The following is a 20,760-nucleotide window of genomic DNA, read 5'->3' as shown; positions in this document are numbered from 1 at the left end:
GTATAGGGGAACAGTCTTGTGCTGCCAGATCTGTGTATGTGTTAGCATCTGCTCTGATATATAGCCAGATGTTTGGAGGACTATACACCTACTTGAATGAATTAGGTGCTGTCTAGACTGAGGATTTTTCCTGATTACAGACATCTGTGTCCAGCAATGGTATAGTTTGAACAGGGCAACTTCCATGAGACTATTCATGGGATACTTTAGATTATAGCTGTTTCCTAAGAAACAGATATTTTCAGTCCAGGACAACACTTTATATTAAAATTGCAGTCATTCTGTGCTATATCTCTAGACCTCACTCACTTGAAAATTATGACACAGTATGTTTTTGTCTGCATACCATTTCTTTCTTCTTCTTTTTTTAAATCCTCAAAGATCTAAATCAGTGTAGGAAATTACTTTGAGAAACTATGGTTTGAATATATTACGTTTATAATATATTCATATATATAATCTTTTATATATAGATTATATAAATCTATCTATATTTATATAGATAAATATATAAATATTTATATATTTATAAAAATATGTCTTTTTCATATGTGTCTTTTTCAGTGTGTTGCAATCTTATGTGCATACTGAAATCATTAAATATCAATTCTTCATGTCTGTTGTGGGTCAGCTGAGTACACTGACGCGCAGTAGAGGGTCTGAGTTTTCCATTTTATAAGGAAAGAAATTGCACAGTATTGAGGAATGGTTAGTACGTCTGTTAGACAGCCTTGCCGTTCAATGCATGCTAGGCAATAAGCTTTTCTTGCCAAAAATACTTTACCACTTGACCTCTTTTGGACCCACAGACAAGAGAGACCTAGTGATACCTCTGAAGAAAACTAATCCCCTAAGTAGCCTTTTGTTCTTCAATGTAGTCTCTGTACAGTCCTGCATACGTGTCCTGCGTTAGATAGAGTCTTGGCTGTTTGCAAGCACGTACGGGGAGCAAGGCAATAGAGTAGTCAAGTTGGCAAGCAAATGGTCAAGCACACAGGTTTCAGTCAAGGAGGTTTAAGCTAAGGCAGGAGTGGTCAAAATCCAGGCAGAGGTTAGAACAGAGGCAACAAGGATTAGGCGGCAGCAGGAGTAGTCAAAATAACAAGCAAGAGGTCATACACAGTAAATCAATCAGGTATGTTACGCAGTCCAGAAGCAGGATCGTTGAGCGGTCCAAAAGGTCAAGAGACAGAGCATCCATCACAGGGCATGTTTCAGGAGGCAAGCTACAGGGCAGAGGCTGGATGGACCAAGTTGTTCCAACACTGCCTGGGTTTCCAGTGAAAGCTTTTAAGCCCAAAGCCAGCCAGTCCTCACCCAGAACTCAGCTGCAGCAATCAGAGCTCCCTTTCCAGAACCTCCTCCTGAGGAGTCCCTTTCTGGGGGCAAGCACTCCTTCGCACAGGAGCCCTGCTAGCCTGTCACTTGAGGTGACGATGCTCCTGGGGATCGGGGGTGGCACAGCTCTGCCTCAGAGACAGAGACCCTTTCTCCTGACAAGGATGGCACTGCAGCCACTTCCCCTGAGGGTTCAGGCTTCTGTGAGTCTGGTGGCAGTCCCTAGTCTGGGGTACCCTGGGCTTCTGGGGCCTCTAGCTCCTCCTCTGAGGAGGACTCCTCCAGTCGGGGCATGACAATATGGGTCTGTGCCTGCTCAGAGCTAGTTTTGGAATATTCTAGAGCATGGATAGGCAACCTGATACCTTCCAGATGATTTGGACTGCAACTCCCATAAGCCCTTTCCAGCATGACCAATGGTCAGGATTTATGGGACTTGTAGTCTAAAACATCTAGAGGGGACCAGGATGCCTAGCTCTCTCTTCTGCGGCTTTAGTCCAGGCACTCAGTCCCCCTTCCCAGTAAGGTCACATCTGGTATGTGTGCATGGCAGAATTCCTTCAGGAACAGAGAGAATCCCTTCCTGCTCAGTCTTTACTGCTATGGTACCAGCAGTTAGTGAAATGTTTTTCTCCATGAAAGTTTCATACTTCCATTGGCTTTAGTCCTTTCTTATCCTTTAGGGGTTTCCTTTCATTCCTTCTCTTTCTCGCTTCATTTTATTTATTTATTTATTTAATGAATTTATATACTGTATAACAAAGGAATTTACCAAAGTGGTGTACAATACAAAAACACAATAATATACAATATAAAAAGAGTAACCAGCAGCATATGTGATCAACAAAAATTAAGCTGGAAAACCTGGGGGCGGGGAAGAAATACTTTTAGCATGCACCTAAAGCTGAATTCCAGGGACAGAGCATTCCATAGGGCAGGGGCAACTACATTGACTTGCCACACCTCATCACTGTCACAGCAGGCATTAGGCAGCTGGGGAACAACAAGGGTTAAAACCCTAGAAAGAGTGAATGCTTGAAGTAATGTCAGCTTGTCTCTTCCTTTCGCCCTTTTGCAGGGGGGCAGGAAAGGAATCTTTGAATGTGCTGTGACGGTGGTCTTGCAGTACAGAGAAAGAGCAAATGATATTGGGGACCGGTCTGGAAACGTGTTGAAATGTGGCTGTTGGGGGGCGGGGTAAGGTGAAAGGTTTGAGTGTGGAGTATACAAGGAGGAAATTGTTCCACTTTGGATATTTATTTACTTATTCAGTTGATTTATACCCCACCTTTCTACCAAAAAAGTGGCACTCAAGGCAGCCTACAAAAACAATTTAAAATACATTAAAACAATAAAATACAAGAAGAACATAACAGTTACAGAAGAAAAACAGCACTTAATCTACATACCCATTTTCTGGACAAAGGCCTTCTTGAATAAAGCTGTCTTTGCCTGCCATTGGAAGGATAGCACAGAGGGAGCAAACCTAGCCTCCCTTGGGAGGGAGTTCCACAGCCTGGGAGCATCCACCAAAATGGCTGTCTCTCACGTCACCACCAAACATGCCTCTGATGGTGGTGCTCTTGAAAGAAGGACCTCTCCAGAAGGTCTTAAGGACTGGGCAGGCTCATATGGGAGAAGGCAATCTTTCAGGTGGCCTGGTCCCAAGCCGTATTGGGCTTTATAGGTTATAACTTGTACTTTGAATTCTGCCCAGAGCAGATGGGTAGCCAATGAAGCTGCTAGAACAAGGGAGTCATGTGCTCCCTATAACTGGCCCTGGTCAGCAGTCTGGCCACAGCATTCTGGACCAGCTGAAGTTTCTGAACAGTTTTTCAAAGCAGCCCCACGTAGAGCACCTTACAGTAGTCCAAATGGATACTATATTTGCAGCATGATTGTTGCCAAAATAGGGAACTATGTGTGCTCCTTAGAATGTGGGAAGCCATTTGTGTAGTTGAAAAAATTGTTTTTCTGGGAGTAGGTGTGTTCCTCTGCACACCTCTGTTCCTCTGTTAAAACTGCCTGAACCATTGAAGAGCTACTTAAGACATGTGACTAGGACCCCACAAAATTTTTTTGTGTCAACAGCAACCATGCTACTGAAGAAGACAGATACTTCATATATAAGAGGGGAGGGAAAGGGGGAAAATAATTTTTATTCTCATGTGTAGGGTAGTTGGACAAAGAACTAGTTTGGATTTTTACAAGCCATTAATATTGGAGGTGTTGGGAAGGCCTTGATCACCCCCAAATCGATGAATTGGTCTCTCCCCCTCTCCTTCACTGTTGTTAGAAGTTCTTCCCGACCCTTATTTATTTAAAGAATTTTTAGCCCACTCCTCAGCCAAAAAAGCTTCTGGAGTGACTTATATACAACTAGTTCATAAAGACTGTCCCAGCCCGCATGCCTACAGTCTAAAAAGACACACAAGGAAGAAAGGATGGGGAAGGACAGGAAATGTATACGCTTGCCTTGTGTGAGGTATTCGTGTGAGAGCTTTTATGTTTTGCTTATACTCACCCTGATGATATCCTAGCAACTCGGCCATTTACCCTAAGCCACCTTGTGTGCCATTCTTTTGGTAGAATATATAAATAAACTGCGAGAATCGCTGCTGCTGCCATAGAATCCCTGAGGTCATACAGCACAGATTCTTGAATATGTTTCCTTCACTGTTCACTTAAATGCTGTGAGGTTAACCTAAAATGTCTGTGTTTTCCCATTATTTTATCTACTGCAGGGGTGGACAACTTCTGGGTGTCAGGGGGCCACATTGCTACCCCACCTGATGCCATTGGGGTCACACCCCTGCTGTGCTGATGAATTTGCCTCCAAGATTCAATGGTGGTGTGATGGGAAAAAATTGGTGATTTTGCTTCCAAACAAGGTGCACACTCCCCACACACCTTGTTTGGAAGCAAAATTGCACTTCTGGGAGGCTTCCCAGAGTGCAGCTCTGCTTTGAAACAAGGTACTTGTAGTCCGCACACCTTGTTTGGAAGCAAAGTTTCTCCTTTTTTGCTGCTACCACCACCACCACCACAGTAAATTCAGCAGGAAGAGCCACAAAGAAAGCCAGGTTGGGGCGGGGGTCACATGCAGGCTGCGTGTTGCCCACCCCAATCTATTTCATTGAGGAAACAATTGTAAGAAAATTGTTAGAAAGTGTACTTATATGAATGTAAATAAAATGAAGAAATGATTTATAGCTTTACAACCAAATGAATGCCAACATAAAAAGTACTTTTAGCTCTAATAAAAGTGTTGTGGGGCAGCTAATTGCGGTCATCTTACAGGCCAAATTCATTTAGGGCTTTGTACAGAAATACCGACACCTGCATTAGCTATTTGAAGGATTCCCCTCCATTGTTGATGAATTATTCTAGTTCAGCTGCTAATGGAGAAAACAAACATTTGTAGACTTAATGCAAAACTTTTTTAAAAAAATGTGAGCAATAATGTTAGAACACAAGTATATTTTAAATCAGAAGCAAATGTGTGCTTTATTTTAAAGTTATTTTATGTTTTTAGCTACATGTGACAAGTGTGATCAGTCTTCACGTGGTTCTATATAAATATTTACATTTGTTTCCATAGGACACATTGCAACAATTGATTATGATGCCTTTGCCAAATGTCTTGATAATTGGCAAAAATCCCTTTTCGGGTAAGTCTTGTGTTCATTTTATAACAGGCATACTATCATGCATTCTAAATATTTAAATAATAATTCTTTTCAGTGCTTTCAAGTGTACAACAACCCTGTAAGGTAGGTCAGTATTATCCTGCTTATTGTAGCTGTTTAGGGGTTGAGACAGAGAGAGAATGGCTTACCTAAGGCCACCTAGGGTGCAATCCTATGCATGTTTAGACAGAAAAAAGTCCCACAATTCCCAGCATTTCCCCAGACAGCCCTGCTTTTTTCTGTCTAAACATGCATAGGTTTGTGCCTCTAGTGACTTCATGGCAGAGGCGAGATTTGAAACCCAAACTTACTGATTCATAGCTAGTTCTTAGCCTCTGTGCTACAGCATCTCTCTTGTATTTAGTAGAGGATTGAATCTGGACTTGAATTAGCTGTTCAGGAAAAGGCTATAAAAATCGTAGAGAGAGAGAACTTCTAGAACAAATACTCTCATCATTTACTGCTGTCCTAGTTCTTGTTACATATAGTGGACTTTTAATCTCTGCTGTTCAGTATTTTTAATTCTGTATTGATTTATTGATTCTTTTTAGCACACAAAATGGAAGCAGGAAAAAAGGAGGGGCATATAAGGATGGGCTTTTTTTTTTTTTTACTAAAATACTTAGATTTTCAGAAAGCCTTCAGTTGAATTGTTTAAAAATGATATAAATGGAACGTTAATCTACAGATATTTAAAAAGATTTGGATTCAACAACAGAGGTCCACAAATCTGGGCTGGTAGCTAACCATTAATCTTGGTAGATAACCATTAATTGAAATTGCCACTGCCACACTTCCTTCCCAATCTTGCCTTACTGAAACTTGTTCAAACTTGCTCTTAACCTTATTGAATCATGTACATGTCCATATTCTGCTCCATTCTAGTCACATAGTACAGCTCCATGCATGTACCTCAAACAGATTTAGGGCAGTTGGAGCTGCATGAGCAGCTGTTAAGTGCTCAGGCACAGGGCAGATGGGTTGCCTTTTGGCAGAAGGCAAATAGATTAAAGGAAGCTGAAAGCCATTAAGCATAGAGGGGACTTTATGACCCACCTGAAGAGCAGATTCTCCAGATGGAGGGAAGGCAGCAGATCTGGGAGCTTTATATGTGCCGGAAGCATCCGATTGGACCTCTGGCATCACCTGACTTTCTAGGCAGCCGAGATTATGGACTGAGGTGCAAATGTCCCAGCTGGAACTATTTTTAATTCTGCCCCCCTGACCAGAAGCCCTAGTAGTATAATGAGCTGGTGTTTGATCTACCTAGTAGCATCTCACAACAGTTATTAGTGATATACTAGAAACTTTGGCAGCCAAATGCCTCCCAAGAATACTACTAAATTGTGGCCAACTAAGGCCAGCCTGCAGAAAAACATCCTTTCTGCATGCTAGGCAGGAATGGAGGAAGTGGCTGGCTCCAGAGGTTGCCACACTCAAATTTATGGTCCCGTTGATGACCTGGTGACTGTGGGTAGTATCCTACACTGCTGCTGATTCCTGCCGATTGGGCTGCACCAGCAGGATTCATCACTAGTGCAACAGGAAGCTAGCAAATCCTTAAGCAACCCCGAAAACTAGTGAAAATGCTCATTTCCAGATCGAGACAGGTCAGCAGAACTCCCTTCTGTGAGTTCTTCTGACCTGCCCCATTCTGGAAATCGCCCACACGCTGGGTAGCAGATCCTTAAGCAATGTAAGATATTGCCCCAAATGTTTGTAGATAGCTACTCATCCAGAAATTCCAAGAAGAGTTGGATATTGACATTGTTCTGCTTCTTGTATACTCCCCTGCAAAATGTCTTGGGTTAATCTCCTAGGAACTGGATTCTGAGCAAGATGTATGGTGGCTTCATTCTTGTATCTAAAGCATGTTCTACTACATTTCACTCATGTTTAGAGCTGTGAATGCTAAGAAACTGCTTTTTCAAAGATGAATTGAATAAAGTACCTGGAAGCGTGAATGCCCACTCCTATGTTGTTCTGCTCATTGGCAGCAGAGTATAGAGTCAAATGTGGGCTCTTGACACCAGAGAAAGAAGTGCCTTATCCCTATGGCCCTGGGAAAGGAGCCCTTTGCAGCTCAGGGTTTAAGAAGGGACAGGACTATCCCCCAGCTTTTCTCACAGCATACTGTATTCTTGGGTAGTAGCCATATGCCCTTTAAATCACAACTAGGAAAAGGTTTATACAGTGATTTGTAGCATCTAGATGCATACAGAAACGTAATCTGTTTGATACCTACTTTAAAATGTATATATGGTAAATTGTTCTAAATAATATTTTCAGAACAAGGCACTGAAGAAGTAAAAAAGCTACTTCTACTCCTGCTTGGCTGTGCAGTTCAGGTGGGTCTATACAATGATTCATAATATTCACTTGGATGGACTTGCTTGGGCTTACTTTGCAGTCTTCCTCATGTTCCTAACTACATGCAAAATAAAGTAAGCTGTTGTTGTGACTAAACACTTCAGCTAAACACTGACTAACATCTCCTCTGTTGGGAATCTGGGTTTTTTTTCTTGCACGTTACCTAGGCTCTCTTCACACCTGGCATTTTACTCTCTTGCAAACTGGTCCTTTTGATTCCAGATCCTTTCCATGATTTACACTGGCCCTGTATACAGGCATCTCTCATATCACATCCCTCTGTTCTATAGTTTTTCGTAGCTGGGTGGAGCTGCACAGAACAATCAGGACAGAAGGGGGCTGCTGGCCCCATGCCCCCTCCCCTCCTCTGATCATTGGTTCCTGTAACATGATTGATGGATCCACCTGTCCCTCCACTCCTCCACAGCAAGAGGGAAGTCAGAACCCCTTCTAGTGACCTGGATAGTAGGCTATCAGAGCTGGTCCCCTGCCTCACTTCTTTCTCTGACTTTGTGGAGAGGGGGAGAGAGTCTTCTCGGTGGCTTACCCCGAGGTTGTAGGCACTGCTTGTCCTTCTCTGCTAAATATGTCAGTGTGTGATGGAATTAAATGCAGCAGATGGCTTGAACTATTGAGTTTGAAGGGTATACTGATTTCCAGGTTCCCAACTACAGAAGTAAGAAATCCACAAATGGTCTTGTATGCAGTCAATGTACCAAGCCACTGCTAGCAGCCCCCCCTCCCCAGGCGGCTGCTTCACGGGGGGCACTTTCTTCATCAGACCTGGCTTGCTCCCCCCCCCCCCCCGTGCTGTTGTTGCTCTTCCCCCTTATTCTGGCTTCCCAAAGACCCTGCAAGGTGGGCTAGAAGAAGAGAGAGTGTCTGGCTAGCTGGGAGGGAGTACTATGGAAAACCACCTCAGCATTACTGCCTTATCTAAAACCACTCCACACACACACAAAAGAAACCATTAAAAATAACCATCCCAAGCTCTGAATGATGAATTTATTCAGGGGAGGAGAAAAGGCACTTTTAATACCCATTGAAATCCTAACTCAAGCCTTTCTCCTGCGTGGCTGAGAAGGGAGACTCCCCCATCCAACCTGGGAGGAAAAAAGCCCATCAATCTAGTGAGCAAAAGGGAGAAGAAGCCGTTAGTGAAGTCAATGGGAAGGGGAGGTTCAAAGTAAATGCATTGAAGGGGATGGGATACCTTAAGACTGCCATTCTAACTAGACTTGCAATGCACTCCTATGCATGCCAACTCAGAAGCAAGCCACACAGATTTCAATGGCACTTACTCCCAGGAAAGGAGAGCCTTATAGCCAATGAGTTTATTCAGGAGTAAGCATTGCTGAGGGGCCGTGGTGGCTTAGTGGTTAAGACGCTGAACTGCAGACTGGAAGGTCGGCAGGTCAGCAGTTCGAGACCCGAGTGCTGTGTGATGGAGTGAGCTCCCGTCTTCAGTCCCAGCTTCTGCCAACCTAGCAGTTCGAAAGCAAGAAATTGCAAGTAGATAAATAGGTACCGCCTCGGCAGGAAAGGTAACAGCGTTCCGTGCACCTCGGTGTTCAGTCATGCCGGCCACATGACCACGGAAGCGTCTTCGGACAGCGCTGGCTCTTCGGCTTAGAAACCGGGATGAGCACCGCACCCTAGAGTTGGACACGACTGGTTGGGGACACCTTTACCTTTTTAAGAATTGCTGTGTTCAGGGGGATCTCGGGGAAGCATTTGGGATGGTTAACCACTTTACAGTTCAAGTGCCCATAGTGGAATGGGAGAGAGGCAGAAATGGTCACTGGATGCATGGTCAGTGACCTACCCCCCGATTTGTCATCATGACAGTGTTATTCAACACCGCCCAGCAACACCCCCTAGCACATGCCCAAACAAAGCAGGACAAAGCACTAAAGGAGAAATATACAGGGGGGCGAATGGCGATTTCAATTGCGAGCATGGAAAATGATGGGGTTTTCCTGTTCTCAGATAAAATGGGAAGGGGGGGGGAGTTGTCAGCCGTGAGCCAGACAGCGTTGTACCAACTCCATCTGTTACGGCGGCTGCACCCCTACCTTCCCGACCATCTGCTCCCATCGGTAGTACATGCCCTGGTCTCCCCTTATCTAGACTACTGTAATGTGCTCTACGTGGGATTACCTTTGAAGATGGTTTGGAAGCTGCAGCTGGTGCAGAACGCGCCGGCTCGCCTGATTAAAGGCAGCCACTGGCGTGATCACATCACTCCGGTGCTGAAGGAGTTGCGCTGGTTACCAGTTGTTTTCCGGGCCAAATTCAAGGTGTTGGTTTTGACCTTTAAAACCCTATGCGGTTCTGGCCCAGCCTATCTCAAGGAGCTCCTCCAGCAACACCAGACAGGCCACTCAACAAAATCAGCCTTGGATGGCCTTCTCTCTGTCCCATCAGCCAGGACAGCTAGGCTGGTGAGGATGAGGGAGAGGGCCTTCTCTGTGGTGACCCCCACTCTGTGGAACTCCCTCCCTAGGGAACTCCGCCATTCCCCCTCTTTAATGAGTTTCCGCCATGCACTGAAAACTTGGTTATTCAGGCAGGCATTTGGGGTGGGTTAGGGTATTTTTAAATGTTTTAATGTATAATTTTACTGTTTTAAATTGTACCATTGTACATCGCCCAGGGTGGCCGGGTGACCAGCCAGATGGGCAATAAAGAAATTTAATAACATAAATAAATAAATTGTGAGATAGCAGCAGGAGATCAGCATCTTCGTTTAAAGCTCCTGTGAAAACCAGTGATTAAAGAAGAATGATCCTGCCAAAAAACCAAGGTGTGAAGATAGCCCTAGAGCTTCAGTGGGTAGTGCTCCTCTGACAGACTGCTTTCAGGGAGCTTAGACCTCTAAATACTGGCCCTTCTAAAGGGCATCACTTCCAAGAAAGAAGCAGAAGGGATGAGTTGGGAATGAAGTTTAATAAAAATGGAAACCCAAGTTGTCCCCTTGCACTGGAGTAGAAAACTCCTAAACTGGACCCTGTCTCAGTCTACTACAGCGTAGGATTGGAAAGTAAAGGATATTACCACTTCTACAGATAAGCATTACTAAAATAGCATGCTTTATCTCTCTCCATAAAATATTTTGGTTAAAGTAAAGATAGCTTGTCAATAATGGTCAGATATTATACCACTGACCAGGTTATCTTTTACATGGATTGAGTTAATGGTTTCTGTAAACAAGTTCTTTAGATATTGCAAGTGCCCAACATAACAGAAAAAAGTAGAGGTATTTTTTGAACTGTTCAGTTAACCAAAACTTACTCTATAGTTGGTTTAATGTGTTTGTTTTAGTGTCAGAAGAAAGAAGAATTCATTGAAAGAATCCAAAGTTTAGACTTTGATATAAGAGCAGCTGTTGCCGCCCATATACAAGAGGTATTATCTTGTTTACTACTACAGAATCTTAATTCATTCAGAGGATGTTGGAGGCAGCCAAACATCTTGATCATCTTTTGTTCAGAAGAATGATATTTACAGAGTGTTATGCAGACAGGATGCTACGTAAAACACACTGGAAATGACTACCTGGCTAGATTTAGACGAGAAGCAGCCCTTCACTTCCATAGGGATGATAAAATTATTAGAATAGTCCACCCCAGAGGCTCATATATATCTGAAAGGTTTCCTGATGTTTCTGTGAGATTTTCCTGCTAATATGCTGACCAGTCCTGTAGCTACCCTGGTTGATTACTGGAATTCAGAGATGACGAGGAGTGTTGACACAGTGGTACCTAGACACCTTCTCCTGTCTCACACAGCCAAGTCAGTGCTTTGGCTTTCTAAGGAATTGAGGGCAATGAAGCGAGCAAGAGGGAAACTAATGAAGTGTGGACTGGACTGGTTTGCAGTCTCCAGGAACAACAAGACATTTACTAGAAAGCCAAAATTCCTCTTTGTTCCCTTGGTGACTCTAGGACAGTGTGCTAAATAGGATGTATGAGCAGTTCCATCCCGAGGTGGGATGTGTCCTCACTTTGTGTGCATGAAGGTGAGAAAGCTGAAAAGCCAAGAATAAAATCACTTCAGGAAATATGGAAATAAAGTAGCAGAGATATGAAACTCTTCATATTCTAAAGGCATAGGGCAGCTCACAGTATTCTGAAAGATTCAATGTAAAAGATATGTTAAAAATGTTGCTAAAATAAACCTTGCTCATCCTTTCCCACCAGATACCTATCCAGATAAGACTTGAATTGTCTTGAGGAAATACAAGGCATGGACTTTGATAGTTATCCAGGGAAGGGTGTCTGAAAGTTGGAGATCAGCCAACAAAGTTTGAGGGTTTCTTTGTAATAATACTGTGAAGAAAGGAGAGTAGGAAACACATTTTGGGAAAGACAGAAGCGATGCTGGGGGGAAAGGTAGGATGGTGGAGATAGCAGCCACGATGTGGATCAGAGTAAGTGAAAAAACTGGATGAGGAGTAGAAGGCTTTGGATTAATTGGAGGATATAGTGGCATGCAAGATAAAGGGGTAAATGTGGGAGAAGGGTGGACAAGAGTGAAAAGGCATGGTGGGGTGGGGAGAGTTTCATGAAGATACATTGATATCAACCTTAAAAACTATGGTCTGCAATGGAGAGTGGAGAGAGTTGTACATGAGATGGTAGAAAGGTAGATGTTTATAAAGGATGTAATAGGGTTTACTGCATAATGAGAACTGTGAGATAATACGTTTTCTATTTTACTATGTTTGGTGCTTATCTTTGTGTTCACCACTGTTCGTTCATAAGACTACTGAGGAATATTTCATTCATAAAATTAAATGCAGTTGATAAATTAACGCTGAGTAGTAGGTGACTTTATTTTAAACAGATGTGATTTTAATATATTAATCAACAATATCTTTTTAAAAATATGGTACTGTGGCTATAATTAATACCTCAATTATTCAAGAGCAGTCCCAACAAAATTACCCTCAAATGAGTATATTTTTCTAGGAGTATTTTGGATTAAGTTATATGGATTGCAGAATATTCCTAGAAATGGGTTAAAGGTTATGAATTTTGTTTGTTAAAGCAGACGTAGACTCCAAATCTTTCACTTCACATTAGGTCACACTTGATTAAAACAACTTGCTGTAGTCTTACACCATTTAAATAGAACAGTGTTTACTTCGTTGTGATTTTACCCTCTGTAGGTAACTCATAATCAGGAAAATGTGTTTGATCTCCAGTGGATGGATGACAATGCTTTGTCACAAGACTATATTGAGCCTCTCCTAAAAAATATGGCATTGCATTTAAAACGACTTATAGATGAGCGAGATGAGCATTCTGAGGTATGTGTTTTACAAGTTTCTCCATTCTATTCTTTAGGGGTTTGTTAATCATTTTTAAAAAGATATGTCTAAGCAACTGTTTTCAAATACTGAAATTGGGAATTTTAATTTTGATGGATGTGTAGATTTTGGTGGGATGTGTAGGTACAGGCAAACCCTCTCCAGTTGGAAAGCAATGAACTTAATTACAATTTCAGCAATTTGCAGCATGCTCTTTCTTTCCTTTAAAGAAAACAAAAATCCTTTCCTCCTAGTGTTGAGAATATCTGACAGCTGAATGCATTTATATCCATTGCAGATGGGGAATCCCTGCTGCTAGATTGCAGGAATGTGATTGTTAATTTTCTTATTAATTTAAGAGAACTGTGAATATTGATACATGACAGTTGGTCATGTACATGTGAAATATGGGTAGAAAACCATGCTAACCTATGACAAGAACTTTGCAAATTGGTCATCTAGTCATGCTCATGTGGTAATCAAGCCAATAGATAATTAAAATTACATTATCACTGATATTTCTATAGTATGGAGGATACACAAACGATTAGTAGCTCTTGCGTTTCCCTAAAACAAATTTGAGGTGCAGGATGGCTCCCTTCAATGACTTTTTCTGTTCTGCATTAAACAGTTAACCTTTTAAAATACTATGGGATCTTTCTTCATCGCTCTCTGTTTTCATCCTTTTGTTCCTTGAGTATTAAATCTTCACTCCCTTGTGCTCCTCATGTTCTTTTGCTCTCTCTATAGGTCACAGGTGGGAAACGTATGGCCCTCCAGATGTTTTGGGCCACAACTCCCTACATCTCAGCGCTAGCTAGCATAGCTAATGGTGAGGCTGATGGGAGTTGTAGGCCAAAACATCTGGAGGGCCACAAGTTGCCAACCCCTGCTATAGGTGGAATTTGTTTCCCCTGAAAAGCTGCTAATTTGCTTTAAAACATTAAAACTTCACATCTTACTCAAGTTTCCTTTTATGTCGTTCTGCCATCTTCTCATTTCTCTTTTTCTGTTTTCTTTCTACTATGTTTCCTTTAGCTTTACCCAGACATATAAAGGTTTCCTATTCTCTCCATGTTCTGTCCTTTTTTCTTTCAAGTGTTAATGTAAATAAAGCCCGCAGGCTGGGCCTCATTTATCTTTTATCTTTCTATATTTAAAAACTAGTGTATTGTAACCCCTTTACAAATATTAAATAGGAGGAGAAAGGGTAAAATTCTTGCTGGGAAGTTGGGAGGAAGAACAGTAAGATGAAGGGAAGGAGAGTAAAACCAGCCTCAACACAGGAGCAAGAGTACTGAGGGACACTCTGAGTGAGGCCTCCTGAGAACCTGAAACCAAAAGCAGTAGATGAGTTTAGTTGCATCAAGATTAGCTTCCCAAAAGCCCTTATCATGAGGAAGTGTTTAGACAAGCTTCCACCTTAGGTTCAAGCTACATATCACAGAGGAGATCCATGCTTGGCTTTTACTTTAATGCACCCACAGTGGACTGAATTTGATCAGAGCACTGGCCTCGGGGAGAGAGTGTTTAATAGTTCCCCCTGTGCTATTTCCCCTCTCTAAATTCCACCTATCTCCTAAGGCACGCAACAGCAGTTGTGCCAATATAGTGCCACAAAATAAGTTGGGCTAGTTCACCTGATCACCAAAGCCCACCATGGCTTATTTACAGCAATCCAGATGAGAGCCATGGTGGGTTGTGGTGGATGCTAGTGGCCACTTTGAATATTCAGAGTTTGTTGTGTCATCAGAACCCAGACAGCAGGGGTTGTTTGAGGGTTAAACCCTACAAAGGAGAATGGGTTACCTGAGGGTTGCTTAATGCTTAAACAACTGCCGTTTGGGTTTGGATGACAAAACAAGCCATGGCTATGGCTTGAATAGGCAATCTGGCACCCATGTGCGCTGCACCTCATCATGGCTTGAATAAGCCACGGTAGGCTGCAGTGATAATCCAAACCAGGCCACTGAGTGGATCTAATATATTCAACCAATCCATTGAAAGCATTTTTGTTCAGAGAAAGAAAGTTGAGATCATGGGAGGAGTCCTTCGGTTCACAGACTGATTATGTTGAATCTTATCAAGTATGTTGATATTACAAGGACACTGCAAATATTATTGCAGACAGATACACCAGTACTCATATTTATGACTGAGGTCTAAATAAAGGAATTAATTTTCATCTGCCCAGCTAAGTGATGTTCAACCTGTTCTGGAAGGGATTGTACTCTGTCTAAAGGATTAGGTTCGTAGTTTGGTGGCGCTCTTAGATCCAGCATTGTAAGTAGAGGAACAGGTGGACTCTGGCATGGAGCACCTTTTATCAGCTTAGGCTAATATACCAACTATGTCCTTATCTGGACAGAGATAACCTAGCTAAAGTTATCCATGCTCTGGTAACCTCTCGTCTGGATTGCTGTAATGCATTATATGTGGGGCTACCTTTGAAAACATTCTGGAAGCTTCAGCTGGGCAGCGGGATTGTTAATGGGGACTTGCCAACGTGGTCATATTATGCCAGTAGCTTTCTATCTGCACTGGCTGCCAGTCCATTTCCAGGCCTGATTCAAAGTGCTGATATTAACATTCAGAGCCCTAAACGGCTTGGGGCCAAGTTAACTGAAGGATCGTCTTCCCCCATATACACCTGCCTAGACCCTAAGATCGTCTGTAGCGGTCCTATTCCAGAAGCCCCTACCAAAGGAAGTGAGGTGGGTGGCTACTAAGGAGAGGGCTTTTTCTGTTGTTACACCCTAGTTGTGGAATGAGTTTCCTAGAAAGGCTTGCCTGGTGCCTACACTGTGCTCTTTTTGGTGCCAGGTGAAGATCTTTTTATTTCCCCAGGCATTTTAGTTTTTCAGGTTCTGCTTTAAATCTGGTACTAGATTTTAAATCTTTGCACTACTGCTAGGTTCTATTTGGTTCTATTTTTTATACTGTAGTTTTAAACAGTTAAATGTTTATATTGTATTTTATTGTCTTGTATTTGATGGTCTTAATTGTTGTGAACCGCCCAGAGAGCTTTGGCTATTGGGCAGTATAGAAATGTATTAAATAAAACAAAACCAATAAGTGGTTTAGGGCAGGTAATAATTGAACATTTTTCAGGTCATTTGTATGCGTAGGAGCATATATTCCTGTTTTGGAAATCTTTTGTGTGACTAGATCATGCTTCTGCTTATCTTGAGCTCTTAGGGTACAATTTCAAGGGAGAATTAATCAAAGGGAGAATTATCCTTCAGTCTCTTGTACTGGAGATGTATATAAACATTCTTAACTTTTGGCTGAATTGTGTCCCAAATGCTAGGATTCTTCCTGTTGCCTTTGAGTCCTTGATATATTACAGTTTGTCTAACCATAAAAACATGTACACTCCTGTCTGAAAAATATTTTTATTCTGTCTTAGACTATCATAGAACTCTCTGAAGAACGAGATTCTCTTCACTTTCTACCTCATGCATCAGCAGCACAATCACCTTGTGGATCTCCAGGCATGAAACGCACTGAAAGCAGACAACACTTGTCAGTGGAGCTAGCAGATGCCAAAGCAAAGATCAGACGGCTCAGGCAAGAGCTGTAAGTGTACAGTGAAGAGCAGTAGACTACACTACTGCTTCAGGGAAGTAGAGCCATAGGGCGGAGGAAGATCCTCTTAGCATAAAGTTTTATGTTATTAGTATGTGTCTTGTATATAGTGCAATATGCTTATATATAGTGCTACATGAGTTTTATCAACAGTGGACTCCTGTTTATTTTTATTTATTGCATTTATATCCTGCCTTTCTTCCTCTTGCAAGGAACCCAAGGCGGCTTACATTATCCTCCTCCTTTCCATTTTAACCTCAGAACAACAACCCTGTGAAGTAGGTTGGGCTGAGAATCTGTGATGGGCCCAAAGTCACCCAGTGAGTTTCCATGGCTGAGTGGGGACTAGAACCCAGATCTCCCAACTCCCAGTCCAATATTCTAGACACTACATCATGCTGGTCAGTTCGTAAAATTGGGAATGTGGAAAATGGAGACTAGGTGGGGCCTCAGGAGGAAGCTGTTGTGTGATTCAGTTCTGCTTACTTCTGAGGCTTGTCTTGCGTACTTGTGGGTAGATAGTCTGCTCATGATGCCTCCTTTCTTCCAGGCATTTTCTGTTTTGGTAACTGACATTATTTAATACTAAGCCATAAAAATAAGACGAGCTTGAGGGTTTTGTACCCTAAGTTTTGATTCTACAGAAAAATTAATACTGTGACAGTTTTGCCAAAGGAATTATTTATTTGCAAAAGATGTGGCAAACACATGAAAGCTGGCAGAAGGTGATTCAGCTCCTGGTGGGGATAGCCTAGGTTATCCAGGTTGTTTTGCAACCACAGTTCTACAGCATGGCTCTCAGTAGGTGCTATGGGAATTTTGTCTACTATTATCACGCTGTGATATTCTTTTAAAATGATTTGGTTTTGAAAAATCCTTAAAAGTATAGTAGCTAATGCATAGGGTAGTCTGTTAGAAGACGTTTGTGCTGAATGTATTTTTGGTTCATTCATTTTTATTATTTCTTTGTAAATTGCTTTGGGACTCCTTTTTTGTTGTTGAAGTAATACAAAAATGTAAGGTACTAAACTAACAATTTTAGCTGGAGTTGCATAACAGCGGTGCTATAATTGTCTAGCTTTCTGCTTCATTTTCTCGTGTTCCATATGCTACAGGGATGTTTGCCACTTGAGTTGAGGGAAAGTGTGCTTTTATGCCAATTCTCGAGGTCAACCTGATAATACACCAATCAGTGGGCTATTAACAGTGTGAATGTCCATGTCAGTGGTACACCTCCTGAGGGTTCTGGAACCAAGCCATATCCATGTGTGTTCAATATGCACATGCGTATGTGACAATACGTCACATACGCTGGGATATTTATCCTCTATGATAAGCCTCATGGTTATCAAAGTCCCATTCGGGCCTTGAACTGTTTATGGCATGTATGTGAAGGTTTCTAAGAAAGTGGCACCTAAATCTCACCGGTCGTAGAGAATAGTTGTTTGCAGTATGACCTGCAGAGCTGTCATTGAAATTGCAGTCCATCTACAAACTCTCTGAATTGGCATGAAATTGCTACTAAAGACAAGCAAAGGGCTGGATGCGCCTGATTTTGTCTGATCTCGTAAGCTAAGCAGGGTCAGCCCTGGTTAGTACTTGGATGGGAGACCACCTGGGAATCAGGCTTCCTGCACTGAGCAGGGTGTTGGACTCGATGGTCTTGTAGGCCCCTTCCAATCCTATGAGTCTATGTCTATGACATGCAACTGAAACTTGTTCTCTGCCTCAGGGGCCCATCTGAAATCTCATTGATCCTTGTCCACAATCCTACATGTCAAGTGCTTTGAGCACTAGATAAATACTAAGGATTTTTATTACGTGTAATCATTTTCAAGACTAATTCAGCCATCATGGTGCCTGTTATGCAGCAGATGCACTAGCAGAAGCACTAACATACACTGGCCCTCCAGTGCTATGGGCAAACATTCTATATTGCTTGAGTTAGGCACTGAATGACTTAGTAGACCAGGGTAGTACTGAAGCTTCTGCCCCATCCCTGAGTCAAAGGCTTAATTGTATAGGATGTACCTATCTGGAACAATCCTGGGCACATGATGGTACACGTAACCCATCCAGTCATGCGTATAAGTTCATTGGATTCACCTTGGCTAATTGGTATAGTATATGTTTCATTATTGGTCTTGCATTGGACAGCAGCAGTGATAGTCTGGGTGGGCTCCAGTGGTCTTTATCACGTATTGAGACAGAGGATAAAGGAGCATTTATAGTATAACCTGTACCTATGACGAATATCAAGAACAATATACTCCTTACAAGAGAGTTTTGACTAAATCATCTAAAACTGGTACAGTTAATTGTTAGCTCTATTCAACTACCTTTCCGCCCCAGCACTACACACAAAGTAATATATTTTAGGTATCATGAGCATTGGAATACAATAAAAGAAACAGATCTCATTTTCTGATGACTGTATTATTACATGTCTGTTGAAATGAGTCTGCTCAAGAAATTCTGTAAACAGCTGCACTAAGAAAATTAATGCAAATTGCTGTTATTAATTTGACTGACAGTTAATAGCTTAAACAGTGAACACTGGTGCATTCTGTGCAATTAAAAACAATCCCATTTACACTTAGCTGAAGAACACAATTGGAAGTGTACGCAGAGATGAGAACATTAATATTTTGCAGTGTGTTGGATTTATTTACAAATAATTTTTGTCATAATTTAAGATGGTTCCTTTAATTAACTCAAGTTTCAGTATGATGTATAGAAATGTATATTTTGTAATAATTGTACTTTACAGTTTAATTGCTGACTATTTTCATTGTACTCTATTTTATGATACTTAAAAATGAATAGTAAACAATTTTGAATGAAACTTCCCATATTTTTTTTAGATTCAAAAGGGATTATTAAAATCTTTTGCATTAAACATCAGATTTCAGCTGTTCTGAACATCCTCTCAGTTGCATTAGTTCTAATTCCTTTATAATTTAAAGCTGTAGTCTTGAAAGTTAGTGAATGTGAGTGAGGCATTTGTATTTGTATCGCTTTACCACAACATTATTTTTTGAAGATAGTATTGTTTTTAATACTAACACACAATTGTAGATCTTGCTGCTTTTGTGTTGCAGGCTCAATGGGGGATGATGCTCTTTCCCTATAATTTCTTGTTTTGCCCATATTCACTTATTAGAAGAAGGGCTAGTTTTACTAGTCCAACATGATTGCCTTTTGTGAATGGGAGAAGAGAGAAATCACATGTGCATCCGCTATGAAAAGGGATGCAATTCTGATCCCCTAGGAGCAACTTAATTTCCCTTGATCTGAAGTTTACAAGGGGTTGTATCCAAAAGTTACTTTGCCGTAGTGGAAAAAGCTTTTGTTTGTGGAAGTTAGAGCATCCAATTTTCATTGATCCCCCCCCCCCCCCCCCATGCACACATTGCAGCCCTCTGTGCTGTATCATATTCTGTTCTGGAAAGATTCTCAGCTCTCGGGAGCTACTTTTTGGTGGGAAAGGGCCTAAAGTGGAGGGGGGGGGAATCAGGTGCCCTGACTTATGCAACTGGAAGTGCTTTTCACTAAGGCAAAACTACTGTTAGATACAACTCAGTGAGATTATGTAGTGTTATTTTGCTTTGACTCCATAGGTTCTCTGTGGATGTAAATGCTTTTGAAGATATTAAATCATTAACCTCTTAATTTCAGATGATTTTCGATGTGCTTAGATAATGTTTCTCTTTCATGATATCAGGAATAACAAGAAACAAGCAGAGAACATAAAACATATAATGGCGCATTCCTTCCACCTTCTTCCCTGCTGCATCCCCTGCATGCCCCTAAAAGCCTCTTATAAGAGCCAAGGAACCCTAGGAAAGGCCTGAGATGTGGTATGGGAAGGTACAGTGAGAGGAGACTACTGCCAAAAATTGGGCATAGCCAGCTTATTCAAATTGCCAATGCCTGCTTTTGGGTCATTCTCCCTTCTCACTGCAGCCCCCACAGCTTTTCCTGAGGGTTCCTTGATCTTTTGCAGTGGGTAATGCAGGAAGCTGCAGTGGTGAGGAGGTGGTGAAAAAATCCCATTACATGAGCAACCCTCCGAATACAACTTAATGGTCAGGTTCGCACATCGCACTAAGTTACCCTGCAAATAAGCCATAGTGGGTTGGTTGTTCGCTGAACAATCACAGTATGCCCGACAGATGATCAGGCTTGCCATGGCTTGTTCACCTCCCCACTTTCCCCTCAGTCCTCCAGCCGGTTTTGTGGCAGAACCCATCTTGTCTCTTTGCCCCAGCCCCTTCCCTGCTCCAATCACTACCCCTTTTTCATCTGCCACTTTTTTTCTTTTTTTGGCAGTATGTAAATGTGTTCATAATTCTTGGGGGCGGGGTATCAGTCCTCCACAAGAGTATGCTTTGCCTGTTGGCTATGTGTAGTCTTGCCTGGTCAATTTCCTTGTATGTTTCAGCTGTCGGGGGGGGGGGG

The 20,760-nt window shown here is 42.0% G+C and overlaps 1 protein-coding gene across 6 annotated transcripts in view; it reads left to right on the top strand.

Annotated features, from left to right (window-relative positions):
- CCDC88A (coiled-coil and HOOK domain protein 88A) overlaps positions 1–20,760 on the top strand; it is a 130,290-nt gene that overhangs the window by 30,462 nt on the left and 79,068 nt on the right. For all 6 annotated transcript variants that reach the window (XM_084829275.1, XM_084829274.1, XM_084829271.1 and 3 more), the window contains 5 exons: positions 4,940–5,009; positions 7,317–7,375; positions 10,722–10,805; positions 12,571–12,711; positions 16,121–16,290. In XM_084829275.1, coding sequence (XP_084685401.1) covers positions 4,940–5,009; positions 7,317–7,375; positions 10,722–10,805; positions 12,571–12,711; positions 16,121–16,290 — 524 coding nt within the window. The remainder of the gene's footprint in view (positions 1–4,939; positions 5,010–7,316; positions 7,376–10,721; positions 10,806–12,570; positions 12,712–16,120; positions 16,291–20,760) is intronic.

The sequence above is a fragment of the Heloderma suspectum genome, chromosome 1, assembly GCF_057233095.1.
Source record: "Heloderma suspectum isolate Gila_16-S chromosome 1, 16-S_ref, whole genome shotgun sequence".
In the NCBI taxonomy this organism is placed as follows: domain Eukaryota; kingdom Metazoa; phylum Chordata; class Lepidosauria; order Squamata; family Helodermatidae; genus Heloderma; species Heloderma suspectum.
Note: the sequence above shows the minus strand (reverse complement) of the source record. Positions and strands in the feature narration are given on the sequence as shown.